Consider the following 22,604-nt stretch of genomic DNA (forward strand, 5'->3'; position numbering starts at 1 on the left):
TGCATCACTTTATTCTTTGGTCTAAAATCTATTTATTTTAATTTCTTTTGTTGTCGCTGGCCTATGGAAAATGGTCGATGAACCTTAAAAGTATATTAAGGATTGGAGCTGTGCTTGCGTTATGTTGGATTGCAGGTTCAACTTCTTTTCCAATTTTCATCTCATTTTTACGTCTCTCTCTCAATACTTTTTCCATTGTACTATTTATTCAAAAGACAGATGCAGCCTTTAAGTGGAGTTGGAAATATTGTAAATATTGCTTGCACATGAAACAACAAGCAAAGTCATATTTACATGGGATGTTGCATTTTAATATCGGATGGGGCATGTCGACATGAAAGATAATGAAAAGCAATTCTGCAGTCAAATGTAGTGTGTGGTTTGAGTTTTTTTTTATTTATTTCAGTGCTGTTTTAAAGTAATATTAAAGGCCAAAGTATACTTCGGTTTTGCGCATAGTGCGTCATCAGCGCAGTACAGTCAGACTGATCCCATGTAGTTTTTTTGACAGTTCGCATCTTGTGTCATGCATCAAATGTGTCTGTATGGTCTAAAGAATGTACTTAGTGTGAAGCTGAGCCCTTGCACGAGATGTAACCGACCACGGAAAAACAAGTATACCATAAAGTGTTGTATACGACATAACTTTCTAAGGTAATGTAATGACTCACCCTTTGTGGTTTGCTTTATGCAGATAAGTTCATTATTTGTTAAATATCATGCATATACAGTCAAGAAAAATTACGTGAACCCTTTGGAATTACCTGCATGTATATACTTAAAATCTGGTTTTATCTTCACCTAAGTTTCAATAATGAATAAACACAATGTGTATCAATTAATAACATTAATTATTGTTTTGTTCTTGTACATATTGAATACATAATTCAAACATTCACAGTGTGGGTTGGAAAAAGTATGTGAACCCCTAGGCTAATGATGACAACAAAAGCAAATTAGAGTCAGGAGTTGGCAAACCTGACATCCAATTAATGAAATGAGATTGGAGGTGTGGGTTAGAGCTACTTTGACTTACAGTTGAAGTCAGAAGTTTACATACACCTTAGCCAAATATATTTTAAACTCAGTTTTTCACAATTCCTTCCACAATCGTAGAAAACATTTCCTGTTTTAGGTCAGTTAGGAATGTACATTTTAAATATCTACCTGATCTGAGTCCCGATCCGATACTTGTAATTGCCTAGATAATAGAACTGCAGACTGTTTTTTGTTTGTTAACAATAATATATAAGTAAACAAAGTAACTAAAAAATGCCTTCATCTTAATGCATTTAACTTAATGCAGCTAGCATTTTTATAAAGCTCACATATAAAATCAACTTCTACTTAGAATGGTGTAATAGCTTATTTTAACTTTTAATATTCAGGTACAAAAATAAATCACAAATCCACTGAGTTCTGTAAGGATGAATAGAAATCTTGCATACACTTGCAAATGGTGTAAACATCTTGACTTGAATAGTCACAACAAAAAATGTATTCTATAAAAATGAATTCAAAGTTTTGCAGTTCCACTTAAAAGTGGCAATAGCCACTTAGTTTTGCTGTAACTCAAGTCACTAATTATTAAGCAAATGCATGAAGACGCGGTGTCGTTATTAAAGGTTAAACAGTTATATTTATTATTAGTGGTATTGTGACCAACATTAATCTGATTTAAATTGGGATGAGTGACTGATGATTAGATATTGCGAGCACCTGAAGAGTGCACGTCTTTGATCGACACAGAGAGCGCTCATGTTAAAGAGAGTAAAGCTAAAAGCGCTCATGATTGCTCAAACAGTCTCTATCACTCAACACAACATCTGATTGTCACAACTCTCGTCGTGTATCATGTATTTGCATGTTTAATTGTTTTTTAAACCTGTTCGCAGCCTCTATATCCTCTTTCTGTTCACTGTGCAACGAGTCTGAATAACTACCGTAACAACTCTAGAAAATGGGCAAATTAATATTCATACACATGTAATTTTTACACATTTTAAAAACAAACCGGCATATTCATCTCAATTACATCATGTCTGAAAGTTTAAATTCGTGAATGCTTAGAATTGCCAATAACTCTGTCATGCTTCAAGTGCTGAGAAAGCACTCATTCATTAGAGGAGCAGTGTATGCATGATTACCTGCATGCTGCAAAAAGATCGTCCCTCAATCTAGGCAAGATCGGCTGATCGCAGATCACAGATTTAAGACAAAAATCGGTCGATTTAGATCGGCGGCTGATCAATCGTGTCATCTCTACTATTTTACATTTTATTTCTTTCATCACATTCTCAGTGGGTCAGAAGTTTACATACATGTTGTTAGTATTTGTAGCATTGCCTATAAATTGTTTAACTTGGGTCAGATATTTGGGTAGCCTTCCAAAAGCTTCTCACATATAGTAGCTGGAATTTTGGTCCATTCCTCTAGACAGAACTGGTGTAACTGAGTCAGGTTTGTAGGCCTCTTTGCTCGCACATGCTTTTTCAGTCGTGCCCACAAATTTTCAATCAGATTGGGGTCAGGGCTTTGTGATGGCCACTCCAATACCTTGACTTTGTTGTCCTTAAGCCATTTTGCCACAACTTTGTAGGTATGCTTGGGGTCATTTTCCATTTGGAAGACCCATTTGGGACCAACCTTTAACTTCCTGGCTGATGTCTTGAGATGTTGCTTCAATATTTCCACATAATTTTCCTTCCTCATGATGCCATCTAATTTGTGAAGTGCACCAGTCCCTCCTGCAGCAAAGCACCCCCACAACATGATGCTGCCGCTCCCCATGCTTAACGGTTGGGATGGTGTTCTTCGGCTTTCAAAACATAACAATGGCCATTATGGCCAATAAGTTCCATTTTAGTTTCATCAGACCAGAGGACATTTCTCCAAAATGTAAGATCTTTGTCCCCATGTGCACTTGCAAACTGTAGTCTGGCTTTTTATGGTGGTTTTGGAGCAGTGGCTTCTTCCTTGGTGTGCAGCCTTTCAGGTTATGTCGATATATGACTAATTTTACTGTGGATATAGATACCTGTTTCCTCCAGCATCTTCACAAGAAGCTCTGTAAAGGTTGGGTGATGCATTAGTACAATGACCCTAAACATTGAAGTAAATCCACAACAGAATGTCTTAAAAAAAATAAAAAATCCAACTTTTGAACTGGCCCAGTCAAAGCCCAGATCTCAACCCAATAGAGATGCTGTTGAATGATCTCAAGAGAGCCATTGACACCAGACATCCTAAGAAAATGGCTGAGCTGAAGCTGTTCTGTGAGGATAAATGGTCCGAAATTCCTTCAGAATGATGTGCAGGGCTAATCCGCAGCTACCGGAAACGCTTGGCTGAGGATATTGCTGCCAAAGCAGAGTCGACCAGTTATTAAATCCAAGGGTTCACTTACTTTTTCCACAGCACTGTGAATGTTTGATGGGATGTGTTCAATAAAGACATGAAAGATTATAACTGTTTGTGTGTTTTTAGCTTAAGCACATTGTGTTTGATGAAGATGTGATCACATTTTATGACCAATTAATGCAGAACACCAGCTAATTCTAGAATGTTCACATATTTTTCTTGCCACTGTATAAAAATCATTATGATGAGTTGTGTAAACGTGAGGCAGGTGTATTCACCCATGTTTCTGTGCTGGTACAACATATGAAAAGAAAGCTTTTGCTGTTGTTTATTGGGTTTAGTTTGGCTTCCTCCATAATTTATTTCAAACTTGAATGATTGAGAAGTCATAATAACTAATACCTCACTTGGTGTAGGAGCTTTCTGGGTGCTCTTGAAGGCAGCAAGAAAATGCTCTATAAGGGATAACACAGTAAAGGAAACCCTGGAAGTGAAACCTGTGCAGTGATTGTGTGACCGATGCTTTCGAACTTCTTTGACAGTACTAAAGAAGATGAATTCAGTGTGTCCGTCCAGCCTGCGGTAGGAGAGTTGCTGCTGCCCATCACGATGAGTGAACCGGACTTCACCAAAGAGCAAGGTAATACAAGCACATCTCAGCACTTCCACAACATGACACTGCTGCTGTAAACATCTACACCTCAAAAATAATTCATTATCTGTGTAAATGGTTACTGACCACATTTGTTATTTATGTATGTGCTCTAAAATGGCTTAAATGGGTGATTTTCTTTTTTTTTTCTTTTCTTTTTTTTTTTTTTTAACCAGACAAAAACTAAATTAACACAAGGCATATAGAAATATTTAATAACTTACTTTTTTAAACTAAAACAGAAGCTTAGAACTTCTGACTCTGGAATTTTTGTGAACATTTTTGAGTCATGATACAATATTTTTTATTGTATGAATCGGATAGTTTAAAGCTACTGGGCCTAAACAAGTCAACACAGGCCCCACACACCTCTTTAAATGTGTGTGGTGTTTAGTTGATGAACAGAGTGCTGGTGACAGGCGTGCACTGCAGAAAAACTAAATAAAGCAGCTCTTTACATTTAAATCTGCTTATTTAAACACACAATCTCTCCTATAATACCGTCCCTCTGAATATAACCACTGATGCACGAAAAGCAGACAGGCAAATCTGACACACACTTCACATCTCCTCTGAATGCCGACACAAGTTTTCCATTGAGATTTAGCCCAGATGTGCTTGACCTGTTCACTGCAATAACCCGAGGGTCCTTCGAAAACTAAGCAGTTAAGCAGGAAATAACAGTTTGTGACAAAGTGGATGATCTGATGGCATTTATTTTGTTATATCTGCTTTTATAGCGGTTCTCAGGCCTCTTATGTGTAATAAGAAATAGATCACCCAAAAGTTACATTTATGTCAAAAATTTATTTATTTTGCTTAATGCCTCTAGCTGCTCTTTTTCACATAGTGAGTAGGGAATGGGGTCTGTTGAGCTCCAAAAATGACCAAAAACCGCATAAATAATAGTGTTTGTGTCCACTCAAATTTGGCATTTCATGACACATCAAACCTGCCACAGTGATAAATATTATATATAATGTAATATAATATATTACGGTCATATGGTCTACTTTTATAGTACTTCTATAATGTTTGACATTTTGGAGCTCTTAAAGGAACTTTCTGCGTTCAATACAAGTTAAGCTAAATCAATAGCATTTGTGTCATAGTGTTGATTTCCATTAAATAATTTTGTCTCATACCTTGTTTATTTAAAGTTGATTACAGCTGAGACACTTCCTGAGAGACTTTATCGTCTCTTTACCTAATGAGTGGACCGCCTGCACCTCGTTTATTGACCCCGGCGTGGTTTTGCAGCCATTTCTTTTTTCACAATTCAAAAGTCATGTGAACAAATGATAATGCTATCGCTGGTACTAACTTTAAAACTAGTGGCTTGATGTCGCTTTTTGGAAATCCAGTGACGCTGATAGTGACTATTCTCCCTGACCAATTAGTGATCTGCAGGATTTTAACGTCACATTTAGTATCGGAGGTGGTACTAAAAAAGGTAGCAGGTACCAGGTACTATCCACAGTGGAAAACCCCAAAAAAGCGAGCAGAGTGGAGTTGTACCGTGCAATGAAAAAGCCCCTTTACTTTGCCGAACTGCTTGCGTTTTTAGCGACACATACCTGTTTGGATTGGCTACTCTAGATATCACTAAATATAAAAAAAATACTCGAATGTTTATCATCGATATAAAAACATTTTGCCAATAATATCGATATCGTTTTATCGCTCAGCCATATCATTAGGTATCATTTTGACAAAAACTTGCCAGCTGTATGCGTGCCGACTGCAAGATGCTAAAATACGGGACAAACCTCTCTCTCTCTCTCTCACGTGCACACACAAATAGACAGAGAAAGAAAGAGAGGCAGGAGAGGCGGCATATATAGTACAAAAACATTAATAAGCGCTAGGTTTAAATTGACGTCGTCAGCGATCCTAATGAGCTATGTAGCTATGCTACCCAGTGTTTGGGACAGTACAATATTAGCTAGCTTTGTCTGTTAATTAATGTGACTAACCTTTGAGAATGTGTTCTTCCTGAAGTTTCAGCTTCTGAGGGCACAACCAAATGTGAGCACAAATGGCACGGTGTGTGCCGTCCAGTTTAATGGGACTCTTATCAAATTTCGGGGTTTAATACATTTAATACAATCGAATTCTATGATAAGGGTCAGATCAGAAATGTGAAGCAGATTTAGTAAAACCATACAAATAAAACACATTCTTCTTTAAGATATTAATAGTTAAGTTTAAAAGACTCAAAAGTTTCAAAGATGAATCAAAAGTTTTTTTAGATCATTATTTAAATTTGGACTCCAGAGAATCTTTCTGCACTAATTTGGCTCTGATCGGCTATCTGGCCTAGGACTAGTTTGCAAAAGTAGGTTTGCAAGTCGTGAAAAAATGTTCATGATGGAAATGATATCATAGTTATCCAATGATATAAGGCACTTGAGTGTTTGACATACAGTTCAGGAGTTAGGGCCCAAATATGCGTTTGCATTTGCTACAGCACCACCTATAGGCCAGTCGGGGTGAGAACATGCGCATGTGTAGCCAGTTGGAGTACTACCATTCCCCGAAGTTTCATGTCTCTAGGCCTTTTGGTTTGGTCTGCACAATTAGTTTTAAGCAGAATAATAATAATACAAATCTTAGCAATTACAATAAGGTTTCAGTACTTTGTGCTTGAACTGCTTACAAACTGAATGCTGATGTTTTAAATCTCAAAACTGTATTTTCTCTGGCTGCCTTTCAGTCTCTATTGCGCACACGCTGGGTCTCTTACCCACAGTTTTGCTTTTGACACTGGCTCAGATGAAAGTCAGTGAGCTTTTTCGGGTAATGCGAAGAGATACGGCTTGCCCATATCTTTCCCACACTTGGCACACCGCTTGCGAGTGCAGTCTCCATTCTCTGTACAGTAAATCCTCTCCCTGGATGTAATGAATAAGCATGCGCTGCTCCACACAATACATTTCTGTGTTAGGATGTGCAGTTGAGTCACACGTGTACCACCTAGAAATGTATATATGCCACTTTTAGCCACAGGAAGTGGAGGAAAGCATAAGTGAAGTTTCAGGAAGTGAAAAATACTGATACTACATTTATTGTGTTCATTTTTTAAACGCGTCAAACAGTGAACTATTAATAGAAAAATGTATGTGTTAAATTTCCCACCACTAGTTAAAACACTTCTTTTATAGTTAAATATTCTAATATTTTTTTCCAGTTAATAGAACTGAACAGACACGGAAAAATGTAATGAATAGAAGCCAAGAAAAGAAAAGCTTTTTTCGGCGTTTACCTGGCTTGTTCGAATGCTTTTTTGGGATCAGAAAACGCACCACACACACTTGGCCCGTTCAAATACCAACATTAGTCCGACATAATGATGCAGACGCTCCACAAAAGAAGCAGTGGGTTTGATTTTTCATTTGCGCTCAATGGATTCCTGCCTTGTCTTTTTAGAGAGCGCCTATACCTTCACTCAGGACAACACACATTTTAATGAGTGAAGAGAGTGCTTCCCGCCTCTCTATTTACAGATAAGGAACAGGAAGTGAGGCTCTTTTTATAGCCAATCATTTATTCTTAATTGGTTGCTGTGGCAAAGGCTTTTAGCATAAGCCACGCTATATTCATTTACTCTACATTTTCTCTACAAAAGAGCCTAATGAACATATTTAAGACTTTAAATGAGCACTCTCCAAAACCTCACCCCCTAAACGGTGTGTGCGTTTCCACGTATCACTGTGCGCGCTCGCATTCTCGCCGTTTGAAAGCCACGCTGAAGTGGCTCATTGTTTGTGCCTTTCAGAGGGAAAAGCACCCGCTCTGTCGGTTTTTCAGGTGAAACAACATTTTCATTTAGTCCAGTTTGGACGCATTAAGAGTTATTGTATGTGTGTGTTTCATTGAAGAAGCTTGTTAGGGAACAGCAGTACACTGCTTTTATATGCATGTTACCACTCGACGAGGCTCATTTACGCCGTCTCTGGCTAATGTCCTGCACGGCCGCCGTGTTTCTTCGCTCGTGTTAGTCTTAATAAAATCTAGTGCTCCAACACGTCCAAATATCAAATTCTCTATCTGAAGGTTGAAATTATTTTAACCTCCTGTACCCTTCGTTCTGCGCTCGTCAGATGGTAAATATGAAAGAATGCACACACAAACACGTACATGTTTCCAAAAGCTTCTGCATATATTTCTGTAACTCTGTAACACATAAGTTGTTCAAAACCCATTTGATTTACTGTCTTCTGTGGAACACAAAATAAGATATAAGCTGCTGTTTTTCAAACAATGAAAGCATATTGTGGCCAGAGGCGGTCAAGCTCTAAAAAGGACCATAAAACTGTAAATATGACTTGTGCAATATATTCTCAGTCTCCTGAAGCCATACGATAGCTTTGTTTGTGAAAAAGACTGAAATTTAAATCATTATTCACTGAAAACCTTCCCCTTCACTGCAGTTCTCAAATCCTATGAATACCTTTAAATATTTACATTTGATGTTTCTTTATGGTACTTTTATGTGATTTATTGTCCATTTTGTGACAGCCCATTGTCACTTGAAACTGATGAAAGAAAATCAGGTTTGTCAGAACATAATGATTGTCATTTTGGGTTGAACTATTCCTTTAAAGACTTATTTAGGGGCTTTTATGTGTTATATTTGCCTCTCAACTCCACAAATAAGCAACAAATTTTAAATATAACAGTGTTACAAAACTATTTAGTATAAAAAAATGTTACATTATTTGTTAGTCTTGTTTTAATGTGGGGAAATCTGCCCAAACTCATCAATATTTATTCCATTGCTCAGGTAAGCTGGTAGGCATGAACGAGTCATCTGCAACGATAGAAATGAAACCAGAAAATGCCTCCAGCCAATCAGTAAACCGGAACGTGGTGTCTGTTGCCAACTTGGGTGTCGTTCCATCCAGTCAGGACAACATACACAGGTAAACAAAAAACAAACAAAAACACACAAATTCTTAAAAGGAATCCTAGTTATCCAAAATATGAAAATATGATCTCATTTACTCACCCTCATGCCATCCCAGATGCGTATGTCTTTCTTTCTTCTGAAGAACACAAAGATTTAATCTCTGTAGGTCTATACAACGCAAGTGAATCGTGGCCGGAACTTCGAAGGTGCAAAAAACATATAAAAGCAGCATAAAAGTAATCCATATGACTTCATATGACTATAAATTCTCCTACTGGTCAAGTAGGTTCTGATAAGCATTGAAAATGTGAATTGCCAAAACCAAATAAGAATATGGAAGTGAAAGTGGAGATTTATAGTAAAAAAGGACTTCATATTGATCTGTTTCTTACATCATGTCTCTTCTGGAGATATACATTTAACCACTGGAGTCTTATGGATTACTTTTATGCTCCCTTTATATGCTTTTTGCAACTTTTTGGATAAACTATCCCTTTAATAAATGTGATATTATTTTTATTTTAAATTCCAAATTTGTCTTTCCTTATCCTCTGATTTCCCCTTAATTTGACACTTTTCATGGCCCTATGTTGTTTTATATTTATTTTTCCCACCTCTTCCGGTCCTTCAATTGTTGTGGTTGTCTAGCTATACTTCGGGGACAGATTTGTTGATGTTGCTAGAAGTTGACTACATTTGCCAAAACCTCCTTTTGGGAGCAACTTCAAAAGCAAAATTGGCTGTTACGTAAAGTGGAGAAAAAAAATGTATTAAATGTATTTTACATTTTGTTTTAGGGTTCGATTTTAACTGTAGTAATTATAATGAGCTTTATTTTAAACCAATAGAAGTCTATAGTATTTCCCCAATATTAACTGGTGCACAGGCATGTGCATGTACTTTTACGAGTAGCAAAAACATTTACAGAGTTTGCAGAATATTCTCCTTAGGACATCACTCTGACTTTGTGAAGGACTTTAATAACTAGACATTTCATACACACACATGCATACAATAGAGCTTGCTGACACACAGACACATTGAATGGTCTCTCTCTCTAATATAAAGACACAAACACGGTTACACTTGATCTGGACTTTGGGCACTCTGAGGTAAGGTAATGCAGTAATTTAATTATAAAATATGAGAGAATATGAAAGCACCTTGAGAAGCATTATAATCTTCCTCACAAGGACAAGCAGCACACAGACTAAGTGGAAATCAATGGTTGCAGGTTTGTGGAAAAGGCCTATATTTCATTTAGAATGCACAATCTGGCAAATGAGAGCATGTCATCAATCATGCGACTGTTATGTAACAGACATACAGTACCAAAAAAAGAAAATCTTTATCCTTCCGTGTATAAAGCAACAAAGACACTTTTAAACCAATAAACATATTGCTGAGATGTTATTAAACATATTACTGTAGATCAGCCAAGTTGTACTAATCTGTCCGGTATTACGTTTTCTTATGGCTTTTGTTTTTTTCCAGTTTAAAACAGTGTTAAAACATCTCATGTCAACTTCATTCATTGGTTCACACACACATGCTAATAATAAGTAAATAGAAATCGATATGACCAGATACACAGTTCATTTGTGTGGTCTCTCTGTGTTAAAACATTAGAATGAGGATGTTTCAAGTTCTAAAACTTGTGTATTCTTTAACCTTAAATAACTTTTCATGGCTACAATTTCATCTAGTGACCCTTTTTGGATTTAATAAATGCTTGTTTTTGAGCTTGAACACCTTTTTAATAGCATTTTTATAGCAGTACACGTTTGTTTTGGTGGACATCTCCACAAAACTGCTTGTGATAAATGGACTTAATGTTGTATTTATCATGTGTGCACACACAGATGCACACATTGTGCAGTTCTTAGTACCTGCTGACTGATTTAACTAATGAACTCAGTAGTTTTGTCCATTTTTGTGGGTTGCAGTTCTCCTATGCAACAGCAGGGGGCAGCACTTCTTCTGCCTAAAACCACAGTAGGAGAATGCTGAATACCATGAACGCAGCTTTTAAATGAGCTTGAAAAATAGAAGTCTGTTCCTGTCCATATCTAGATAAGAGAGAGAAAACGTGCTCTCTGTTGCTAAACAGAGACTGAACGATCCCCAATTATTCTCCTGTTCTTTAACCAGCCAAATGGATGGCTGATAAAAAATACTGTGACACACATACTGTATATACCTCAATAGCCTATGGAAAAACTGCTGTTAAGTGTGTTGTAACTGACTTCAACTCTGGATGAAACCAAAATAAAGTCAAACTTACAACGTTGTGATGGCAGGGATGTATATACTGCTTATTTCCAAATTCGACTAGTCTGTGGGTTGTCTGAATGACTAGTCAACTAGTCTTAAAGGGATAGCTCACTCAAAAATTAAAATGCTCTCATCATTTACTCACTTTCTTGCCATCTCAGATGTGTATGACTTACTTTCTTCTGCTGAACACAAATAAAGATTTTTGCATTGTCCATACTATGCAAGTGAATGGTGACCAGACCTTTCAAGCTCCAAAAATCACAAAGGCAGCATAAAAGTAATCAATAAAGGCCCAGATATAATGAATAAGAAATAAAAAAACATTTTCCAATTGCATCTCATGCAATTTCGTTTTTGTTTAATTAGTCTATAAAAGGAATAAAATCTACTCAAATACTCTCAAGTGCCCATTGACTCCTATACTCCACGAAGAATGAAGAACTTCTCTGGAAGTATACCAGGGTCTTATGATTCCAGTGGTTAAATCCATGTCTTCAGAAGTGATATGATAGGTGACCCGTCACGGAAACCAGTGACACAAGTCGGCAGCACAACTTGTGAGCAAAATGAGAAACAAGTGTTTTTTTCCAAAATTGGTGATTTCCGCTTTTTTGCAGAATCTGTTAGTTGAGATCATGAAGAAGCCTCTCCATGTTTGAGATAACAGTATTGGTATATTTAAAAGCGTAAGGTTGAAATCGGCTTGTTTTTCGGAGATTCTAGCATGCAGTAGGGGCGTGTCATTGTCTGTGTGTATTTCCGTACTGAATAGCCGCCGGCGCTTTTGCCCCCGCCCCCCTAACAGCGTGGCTACTTATTATGCAGCGCTCTAGCCGGCTCTATCTGATATCAAAATTCAATGAAGATGGACGCCGCAAAGAATGTCGCAGACGAGCTGAACCGTGGCCGTTACAACGAAAATGTTTTGAAGTACTTCTTCGACAAGCCGGATGCTTATGACCAAGCGTTCACTGATTCTGAAGACGATCTGAGCGACGATGAAAGTGGCATGATAAGACTGAATAATATCCCTAATCTACAACTGAGCCGAAGATGAAGACGAGGAAGAATGTATCGGACTGGCGTCATGCGAATTATTGGACATTTAGAGGCAAACAGACGCACAGTGCAAACTTCGGAGATGGTTACATCCACAAAGAAGACCCTGACAAAGAGAAAGTGTGCCCGAACGACTTATTTCATTGGAGGCAACGAGATCTGCAAGAATACTTTTCTGTTTCTTATGGGGTGAGTTTCCATAAACATCAAAGTTTGTCGCTTTTTGTTCATTCTAAGAACACGCATCACGTTATCTCATGTTTAGTCCATGTTTACAGGGGGAGCTTTACAGGGGTATGGCTTATCTAAATGAGATGTAAATGAGCCCTATTGTCACTCCCAGCAGCAGAGAGAGGTGAGAACTGCACAATCTTTTGAGGCCGTTTTCTCCCCTTTTAGCTTTTTTGAGTGCCTACCTTCAAATGGCCACAACTTCTCCAAATATTGTCAGATTTCCATGTGTTACAAATCGTTGGAAAGCTTGGAGACTACACTTTCAGAATCTGTGAATAACTCAAAATGCCCCAAAACCGACTTGTGTCCCTACTTTCCATGATCGGTCACATAGGTGTGGGTGAGAAACCGATATAAATATTTATAACTATAAATCTCTAAAAATAATAAAAAAACGATAAAATAATTAACTTAATATGAAAGTGGAGTTCTCTTTCATCATCACGTGTTAGAGATCCAACCTATGGGAAGGGCATACGCACCTGACATCTGTAGAAGCATCCAATTGCACCACGTCTGACTTGAGAGACAGGAGTGTGTGTCCAATGGTGCTGCCGTAAGGCCCTGCCCTTACCTGAGGGCATAAAAGGACCTGTCCGTGCTACTTTCCTCAGTTGGCATTCTCTTCTCATGACCTCTATGCCGAATAGAGCATAGAGCATTGGCTCTCACTCAGCAGTCTATAGGACACATCATTGGATCAAACACGTGTAGGAAGCTCTCTCTATCAATAAAAATTGTAGACATTGTATGTCCTTGCCAAGGAAACTCCTGCACCACAAAGTAGCTGCTACCAAAGGCAGAAAACTCAAGCATGATGACTCAGACGGGGGAAATGGCTCCCAGCTCTGGGGAAGATGGCGATGCTGTGCTGTAGTGCACGGAGAACGAGGAGTCTATCCCACCGGCACAGGTTCAGCCAGTCAGTGGTTTGGCGGTGTTACCGCACACCATCCTCGAGGTGTGTGAGCGAGCAGCCGCTCAGCTCAACATCAAATGTCCGACCCTCTAAAATGCCACCAATCAGTAGAGGGATAACTGTTGGGGCCACTGTCCGGCCCGAGAAACAGCTCCTGCCCATCCTTCCTGCATGCGAGAAGCACATGAAACATTATTGGAGAGACCCGCTTGACTTTAAGCACAGTTTGCCAGCTTGGAAGTTTAGGATATGGCCGCCCTTGGTATGGGTGACCCCCCCGCTCTCCACCATTTGAACCATCAATAGCCAGATATCTTGCTTGCCCACCCAAGCCCACCCTCCCTAACAAGATGGACTGATTCTTCGTCTCCTTTTTTCAAGGCTTTTACAGAGTGCCGGCTCTTACCGTTTGTGCTCTGAATGTTTCCTCCCTTCTTTCAGCATACCAGGCTGAACTCATGGAAGATATGGTAAACATTTGGAGAAGGGCTCCCTTTGCCCACGTTGTTGAAGGAAATTGTCATGGTCAATGACATTGTTCTTCATAATGCCCATCAGGCTGTCCAAGCCTCTGGCTCTGTCTGTCACGGGTGAATGTGCACTGTGGCTGAATCTCTCTGGTCTGCCCAACAGTGAAAAGAGGCGCATTATGGGAACCCCAGTGGAAACTCGACAAGATATTTTTGGTCCAGCTGTCGCCCTCATGCAGCAGCACTGTAACAACAAAAAGGAGGACGAGGCTTTTAAATTGTGGCTTCCCAGAAAATCCTCGCCCCACCAGACACCCACTGAACCTGCCCAGGCCCCAACTACTGGGCATTTTTACCACAATGCTGCTCAACCTACACTTCGCAACAAGCAGCGTAGTCAGCAGCCCAACCCCCCAAGCACTGGGGTAAAATGTCCTTTGCTGCTGCCATGTCCAAGAAACCCCCAACCCAACACAGTCCGACTCCAAAAGAAAGCTGTGTCTTCTCCCGAGTGAGTAATTAAAATAATGCATGGCTACAGGCTTCAGTTTGCCACAAAACCCTCACATTTCGGCGGTGTAATTTTCTCGCAGACGAACAAGAGCTCTGCTCATTTTCTGGAAGAGGAAGTTTCTTCTCTCTTAGAGAAAGGGGCAATTTGGGTCAACTGGGTTTTATTCCCATTATTTTCTAGTTCCAAAGAAGGGTGGTTCACTCCACACTATTTTGAATCTCAGAGTGTTAAACAGACAAAATACAATTTCATGATGTTGACACTCTCTCTCTTGTTCAATACATCAGAAAGATTGGTTATCATCAGTCGATCTAAAAGAGGCTTTCTTCCACATAAGCATTTATCCCGCACCCAGAAAATGTATTTGTTTTGCCTATCAAGGCATTTGTTATGAATTCAAGGTCCTGCTCTTCGGTCTCACCCTGACCCTGTGCATATTTTGTCTGAGTGTTGAAGCAGGATTAGCACTATTATGCCTAGCGAGGCTTAAAATCCTGACATATATAGATGATTTGTTAATCATAGCCAATTCTATGGAGAAAGTAACTAGTGCTCTTGCACCTCGCATCTCTGGGTTTCAGAATAAATCTGAGCAAGAGCAATTTCCCTCCATCCCAGAATATATATTTTCTGGGGCTGGAGCTGAATTCCACTGTGATGTGCGCTAGTCTGTCATAAGAGCGCATTCTATCTCAAATGAATTGTAATTCTCATAGCAGATGGCCCAAAGCACCATGGTTGGTGGAGATAATTCCTCTCCTTTATGCCCAACCGTGCCCACTCCCATTGCAAACAGACATACTGTTTCAGGTGAACAGAGAAATATATCACCCTCACCCAGACAGGGTGGCTTTTGAACAAAGGTAAATTCTTTTCTACAATCAGGGTTTACCTGGCAGCCATTCTGCTTGCCACACTGGCTTCAATGATGCAGCAGTGGGTCAGCACCCTCTCATTCTTAGATACATGAAGGGTTCTGTGCCAGTTACTGGAAAGCTTGTTCCTGAATGGGACCTCTGCATGGTGCTGGAAGCTCTGTCACAGCAGCCTTTCGAGCCCTTGGAGAATATTTCTTTAAAGTAGTCTCACAAAACCGCTATAATCCTGGCAGGGATGGATTATGACTTGCAAAGGCCCTGGGGCATTGCAAACTGTAGTCTGTCTTTTTTATGGTGGTTTTGGAGCAGTGGCTTCTTCCTTGCTGAGCAGCCTTTCAGGTTATGTCGATATAGGATCTTGTGAAGATGCTGGAGGAAACAGGTATACAAGTATCTATATCCACATCTACCTGTTTCCTCCAGCATCTTCACAAGCTCCTTTGCTGTTGTTCTGGGATTGATTTGCACTGTTTGCACCAAACTACGTTGATGGCTGTGGTCTCATGGTGTTTATACTTGCATACTATTATTTGTAAAGATGAACGTGGTACCTTCAGGCGTTTAGAAATTACTCCCAAGGATAAATCAGACTTGTGTATGTAAACTTTGACTTCAACTGTAACTGTTAGACTGTCAGCCCTCTAAAATATGGTGGCCATGAAATGTAAAACAAAACAAGTATTAAATCCAAAAACAAATAATTCAGAAATACAACAACAAATCATAAAACACAACAGCAAATCCAAAAAACATAATGGCAAGTCAGTTGAAACCAAAAGGGTAGGTAACATAGCTTCTCACCTGATTGGCTGTGTGGATGGTATCTAGCCCTTTCTTCATGACTGGTTCAGTGATTTCCAAATCCATGCCAAAATCTAATTCATTTGGAGTGGTTTCTCACTCTGTAACACAGTAATTTTAGAACACAGAAAACAAAAAAAAAGGGAACGGGATAAAATCAGTTTTAGGTACGATATCTACTTACTTATCTTCTTGTAAGGGACAGTCTAAAAAGTCCATAAACTGCGCTAAAATGTTGGTGGTGTCCAAGCGTTCATTCCATTGACTTCTTAACAAACAAGGTTAATTCTAAATTATAAAGGTTAGGGTTCTACCAATGGATAAATTGACTTGTGTATTAGGTTAGATATGTCCCAATATGTCCAATTTTGGGACATATCTAAATATTCCATAACTTTAGACAAAAAATCACAAAAATTTATTAAAGATGTTATTTTTAAATTCCAAAGGTTGTAGTTGGCTGCCAGTGGTGTGAATGGCTTACTTGATACATTTTAGTGATTTATTAAAAAAAATAATTGAATGTTGCATATTTATAGTAGTATATAGTGGGAAAATCTCACTTGAAGTAAGTCATCCTAACCATTAGCAGCCTTCTACAACCTTTAGAATATAAAAACAATATCTTGATGAATTTCATTTTCCCCTAATTGAACAATCTGTACATACAATTAGACATGCTGGCAAACCTTCATATATAGTAAGTCATATACACTGGAAGCCTACTGCAACCTTATGAAAATGCTTTTTTATTAACAGTGTGTGTTATATTAGAACGTGCAAGGCAATTGAATGAGCGCTTGGACACCACCAACGTTTTAGCGCAGTGTATGGACTTTTTAGACAGCCCCTTAAACACCATAGGTTGATATTGTACCTAAAACTAACTTTATCCCACTCCCCATTTTTGCTCTCTGTGTTCTAAAACAACAGGTGGATCAACATCTGTCCGGTTTTTAATGCAAATCTGAGTTCATCATGGGTTTGAGCTTGTCCCTTTTACATTCCTTGCATGTTCTTTGCTTCTGTCATCACAAAGTTGGCACAATTTTCTTGTTAACAGCTTAAAGTATTCTGGCTGTGTTGTAGGAAACCAGATAACCAGGTCGTAGTGTTTCATGTCTGTTTACGTCATATCACATGCATGTTCTTGTTCTTTAGATTATTTGTGTGTTAGTAACCTGTGCGTGTGTGTGTGTGTGTGTGTGTGTGTGTGAGAGAGAGAGAGGGGCTCATCCTTTGTTTTTCAGAGGGACAGCTGGTCATCTGGTCACTCAGATTAACCTTTATTAGTACAGAGGACTCTTAAAACACACACACAAACATACTTGGCACAACCATTTGGCAATTGATGACTAACCCTCTCTGCAGACATAAGGACAGACAGAGAAGAAAAAGAGAATATGTACTGGAACAAGATGCCATACATTGGTGCTGTTCACATAGGAAACATTCTTGTATTCAAAAACAGCTAGATGCAGGGGAATGGAAGCGAACATCTCTTTACCTGGCATCATAACAAAGCGCTCTCGGCATGAGACAATAAAAGAGGAAGAAGCTATGGAACAGTCAGAGATGTTCATCTAGGAGGTTTGAATTAGTGATGGTCAACTGATTTGTTTTAGTTTTTTTATAGAGCTATAGGAGGCTAATTGACAATATAATGTCTTATTACACACCTATCTCTGGATTCTGATTGCTCAATCACAGCATTCTGTGGTAAAATATTTTTGTATAATGGCCACTAAATGGTATAAAGTGTCGGTTACATTTACCTTTGCACTGTGAAATTCCGCAGGCTAAATACAGTCAACTCAATAGCAATCCTCGCATATCCGTGGAATTTCCCTGTGCAAAGGTAAATGTGACCGCACCTTAACTGACTGTTGTGTCAGACAACCGATTTCCAACATATCGGTCAACATATGTCTTATATCAACCTAAATGGGTTTATTTTGCAATAATGATCAGCCGACTGCCCATTATTCTTTGTTTGACTACTTGCCAAACAAATAAATGAATGGAAATTCTATATTGATTTGAGTTCAAATTGTTTTATAATCGTACTTTTAGAGATCTCAGAGTGATAAGAGAAGTCGGTTAGATAGCGATACCTGAATGATCGGTCTGATATTTCTTTTCCCCAGATGTGTGATCATTATTCAGAAATATCAGACCACTGGATGGCGCTATTGACCAATCAGAATCAAGTATTCCAAAGAGCCGTGTAATAATGACAAATATACTGTCGCTAAATAAAGTGGACATTATCCTTTACCTATTAGATTAAGACAGGCGATCTTAATATGGCCAAATATCTATTGATACCTATCTCTATTAAAGTCTATTTGTGATATACAAATCTGAACGATAACTGTTGTGTGTGTGAATGGAAGTCTTACTATGAGCAGATCCACACTCCAGTCTTTAAGATTGAATAAAGAGGTGACAGTCATTTAGTCTCTCTCTCTCTCTATGTCTCTCTGATTATTAGCAAGTGTTACTGTGTGTGTGTGTGTGTGTGCGTGCGTGCGTGTGGATCGATGGAGGTCCGGCTGGCCAACACCAGAGTTCTGCTTTTCTTTTCTTCACACAGCCTCAATTAATCCAGTTCAGAGGCCCAGTGGCGACAGACCAGAATGCCAATGACCCATTTACTGCCTCAACTACAGCATAGACAACACACACACACTGGGCAGAGTGTGTGTGTGTGTGTGTGTGTGTGTGTGAGTGTAAACATGAGGGACAGATAGAGTTAAACAGAATGACTGTCCAGTATCAAACCCCTGTAGCTATAAATGCAGCATGTCTAAAGCTCTGTTTGTTTGTCTATATTTCTGTATATAAGTTCAGAGGTCACTGAAATAATGTAAATCAAGTGGCTTTGGGTTATGTACATGCAGACACACACACACATTGTGCCTCAGGGCCATGTTAAGTGCATGTGTAAATAGGAATTTTATAATCCGACTCCATTAGTAGGGCCACAGGGACCAAGAGATCAAAGTGTCACCAGCCGTAAGATCTGTATAAATAATCTGTGTCTGTTTAGCTATCTATCCTTTGCTACTGATGATTAAGTTTATCTATTTGTTAACATTGTTAACGTGTGTGTGTGTGTTTCTGTGTTTGTGTGTGCTGATTGTCAGATGTGATGCCCTCTCCAGTTGGTTAGCAGCATGCTCTGATAGCCCTTGTGTTTCATGCTGTCATGGTTAAATGGTGGCCATTGTGTGTGCGTGTGTGTGTGTGTGTGCACGTATATGAGAGTTTGGGAGTAAAAGAGGGGCCCCTTGGTGGTCAGGTGGTGGGTATGTATGCTTCTCACTGCTAAATGGGGTCCCAGTGTGTGAGTGTGTGTGCTAAACGGTTCATTGTTGTATAATAGGGTGTGTAAATGGGAGGCAGATGGCAGTGTATAAGGCACGTGGGTCCCCATCAGTGAGAGAGAGAGGGATAGATAGACAGGAAGGAGGGACAAGGGCGTAGAGGTCACACAGGGTCGTGTCTCCGTGCTGTCAATGGATCCGCGTGTATGTACACCAGTGTTTCCAGTCTGTGCAGTTACCACAGTTACTGGATGCTGAGAATTCTCCCACTAAGCTATGGAAGTTTTTTTGTTCATTAGTACTAACAGTTCACTTTTGTTATTAATAAAGCACAATATATTCCTATTACTCTATTTTGCTTCCATTGTACTATGCTAGGAAAATGACAACATATCTATTTATATTTTGCTTTAAAAACGGGTCTTGGATGATCATTTGTCAATTCAGCATTCCAGCTGTTAAAAAAGGCAATTTAGTAAAAGCAATGACATGAAATGCCATAACTTTATTCACAGTATAGTACAGCTATAGCACAGCTTGCAACTTAATGCTTAATCAAAAATATGTATATAACCGGAGCCCATTTTGCTTTCTTTCTGGTATGCTGCATTTTTTAGCCAGGCAAATATTTGTTTCCCTTTCTGCATAAATAGTTTAAAGACAAAAATCGCTGGAAGAATTTCATTGGCAATTCACTTTGCTAATTGAGTAAAATGTACTTACTCTATTAGCAATGTGGCAAGAGTGAAACAACTAAGCAAAATGAATCAAAATGAAAAAATATTTGCTGGACAAATTTTATAGGTGATTGTAGAGTGGAGGAGGGCGGGGTCGGGCTGGAACAACGCACGCCCGGTCCCCAATCAGCCTCCACTCTACAGTGATTCACTTTGCTAATTGAGTGAAAGATCCTTATTCCATTAGCAAAGCGGTAAGAACAAAACAACAAAGTAAAATGTATGGCTGATGTATGCTGGACGAAGTTTAACAGCGATGCACTTTGTTAATTGAGCGAAGCATATTTCATTAGCAAAGCGCAAAGTTTGAAATGCAAAAAAAATCACAGACAAAAATTGCTGGACCAATTTCATCAGCGATTCACTGAAAATTGAGTTAAGTATACTTACTCCATTAGCAAAGCGGCGAGAGTGAAACCACGATTCAAAATGAATTGCAGACTTGATTTTAGTCTCTAATTTGCTTTTCGTTTTACTCCTGGTGTGAATTGGCCTTAACACCATAGCAGCATGTATATCACGCAAAACCCGTCTTTAACACAGCCACACACACATACACATACACATACATTCACAGCACTCAAGAACAGAAAAGCATCAGTCTTTTGGAACTTTTTATTAAAAGTCAAATTTGGCTAAATATTCTTTAGTCCGTTACTACTGAAGTTTTCTTGTCTTCTGGACTCTATTGCGTGCACACCTCCACATATGCTCCCTGTGTCTGAGAGGCTACAGGGTTGGAGTCTGTGATTGACAGGAGTGTGTCCCCTGGCCCCTAATAGCTTCTTAATCAGACCAGATAATAGACTGCCTTGCCTGTTCACCACACACACACACCCCATTACTCTCCCACGCTCACATATGGATATGGTACATGTGTTTATGTGCTTTTTATTACATGTTATATTTTAACTTTATGTAGTTTTAATTAACAAACTTTTAAACCTGATATACTTTTAGTAACAATATAATTTGTGTTATTACACATTTTAAATACGTTTAATCTACATCCTTTTATAGAATCTGTAAAACTAGGAATATACTTTATATATATATATGTATATATGTGTGTGTGTGTGTGTGTGTGTGTGTTATATGTATGTGTGTATATATATATACACACACACACTGGTGGCCAAAAGTTTGGAATAATGTACAGATTTTGCTCTTATGGAAAGAAATTGGTACTTTTATTCACCAATTTGGCATTCAACTGATCACAATGTATATTCAGGACATTAATAACGTTAATGAAAAATTACTATTACAATTTAAAAAAAATTAATTCAGAACTTCTTAAACTACTTCAAAGAGTTCTCGTCAAAAAATCCTCCACATGTAGCAATGACAGCTTTGCAGGTTCTTGGCATTCTAGCTGTCAGTTTGTCCAGATACTCAGGTGACAATTCACCCCACACTTCCTGTGGCACTTGCCATAGATGTGGCTGTCTTGTCAGTCACTTCTCACTCATCTTACAGTCAAACTGATCCCACAAAAGCTCAATGGGGTTAAGATCCATAACACTCTTTTCCAATTATCTGTTGTCCAATGTCTGTGTTTCTTTGCCCACTCTAACCTTTTCTTTTTGTTTTAATGTTTCAAAAGTGGCTTTTTCAATTCAATGAAGCCGTCAGCGGAGCACATGTGAGGCGTCTATTTCTCAAACTAGAGACTCTGGTGTATTTATCCTCTTGTTTAGTTGTACATCCGGCCTTCCACGTCTCTTTCTGTCCTTGTTAGAGCCAGTTGTCCTTTGACTTTGAAGACTGTAGTTACAGACATGTCAGTCTATTACATACTGTGGCAACTCAAAAACAAACACAAAGACAATGTTCAGCTTCATTTAACAAACCAAATAGCTTTCAACTGTGTTTGATATAATGGCTAGTGATTTTCTAGTATTCTAAATTACTAAATTATCTAGTATTCTAAATTAAGAATCTAGTATTCTTAATTGTGTGTGTGTGTGTGTGTGTGTGTGTGTGTGTGTGTGTATACAGTAATGTGCAAAAGTCTTGCACATAAGGTGTTTTTGTCTTTTTTGTCATTTGTTTTAAGATGGTTATTTATATCTTCAGCTTTAGTGTGTCAAAAGGAAAGATAAATGTTAGACTCCAAAACATGACTTTTGCAAATAGAAAAGATTAGAATAGAAGAACAGGGAGCCCTGCAACAGATGTCATGGCCCACACAAAGCCCCCCACTGAACATCGTGTCAGTATGAGATTACATAAATAGACAGAAGCAGTTGAGACAGCTGAAATAGATAGAACAACTGTGTCCAGGTGTATCTAGGAGAATTGGGGCTGAGGTGGTCACACCAAATATTGATTTAGCTTTTTTATGTTGACTGGACTTTGTATATGACATTAAGAGATAAATGAAAACTATTTATGTCATTATTTTTGAAGATATCCTCACTATGCAACATTTTTCACATGTGCCTAAAACTTTTGCGTGT

The 22,604-nt window shown here is 38.7% G+C and overlaps 1 protein-coding gene across 1 annotated transcript in view; it reads left to right on the forward strand.

Annotated features, from left to right (window-relative positions):
* The window catches only part of LOC127627621 (AP-3 complex subunit beta-1-like), a 105,703-nt gene that overhangs the window by 79,177 nt on the left and 3,922 nt on the right, over nucleotides 1-22,604 (forward strand). Inside the window, 2 exon segments of the mRNA XM_052104081.1 lie at nucleotides 3,903-4,000; nucleotides 8,799-8,937. Of these exon segments, the coding sequence (XP_051960041.1) occupies nucleotides 3,903-4,000; nucleotides 8,799-8,937 (237 nt within the window).

Source organism: Xyrauchen texanus, chromosome 34 (assembly GCF_025860055.1).
Source record: "Xyrauchen texanus isolate HMW12.3.18 chromosome 34, RBS_HiC_50CHRs, whole genome shotgun sequence".
Lineage (NCBI taxonomy): Eukaryota > Metazoa > Chordata > Actinopteri > Cypriniformes > Catostomidae > Xyrauchen > Xyrauchen texanus.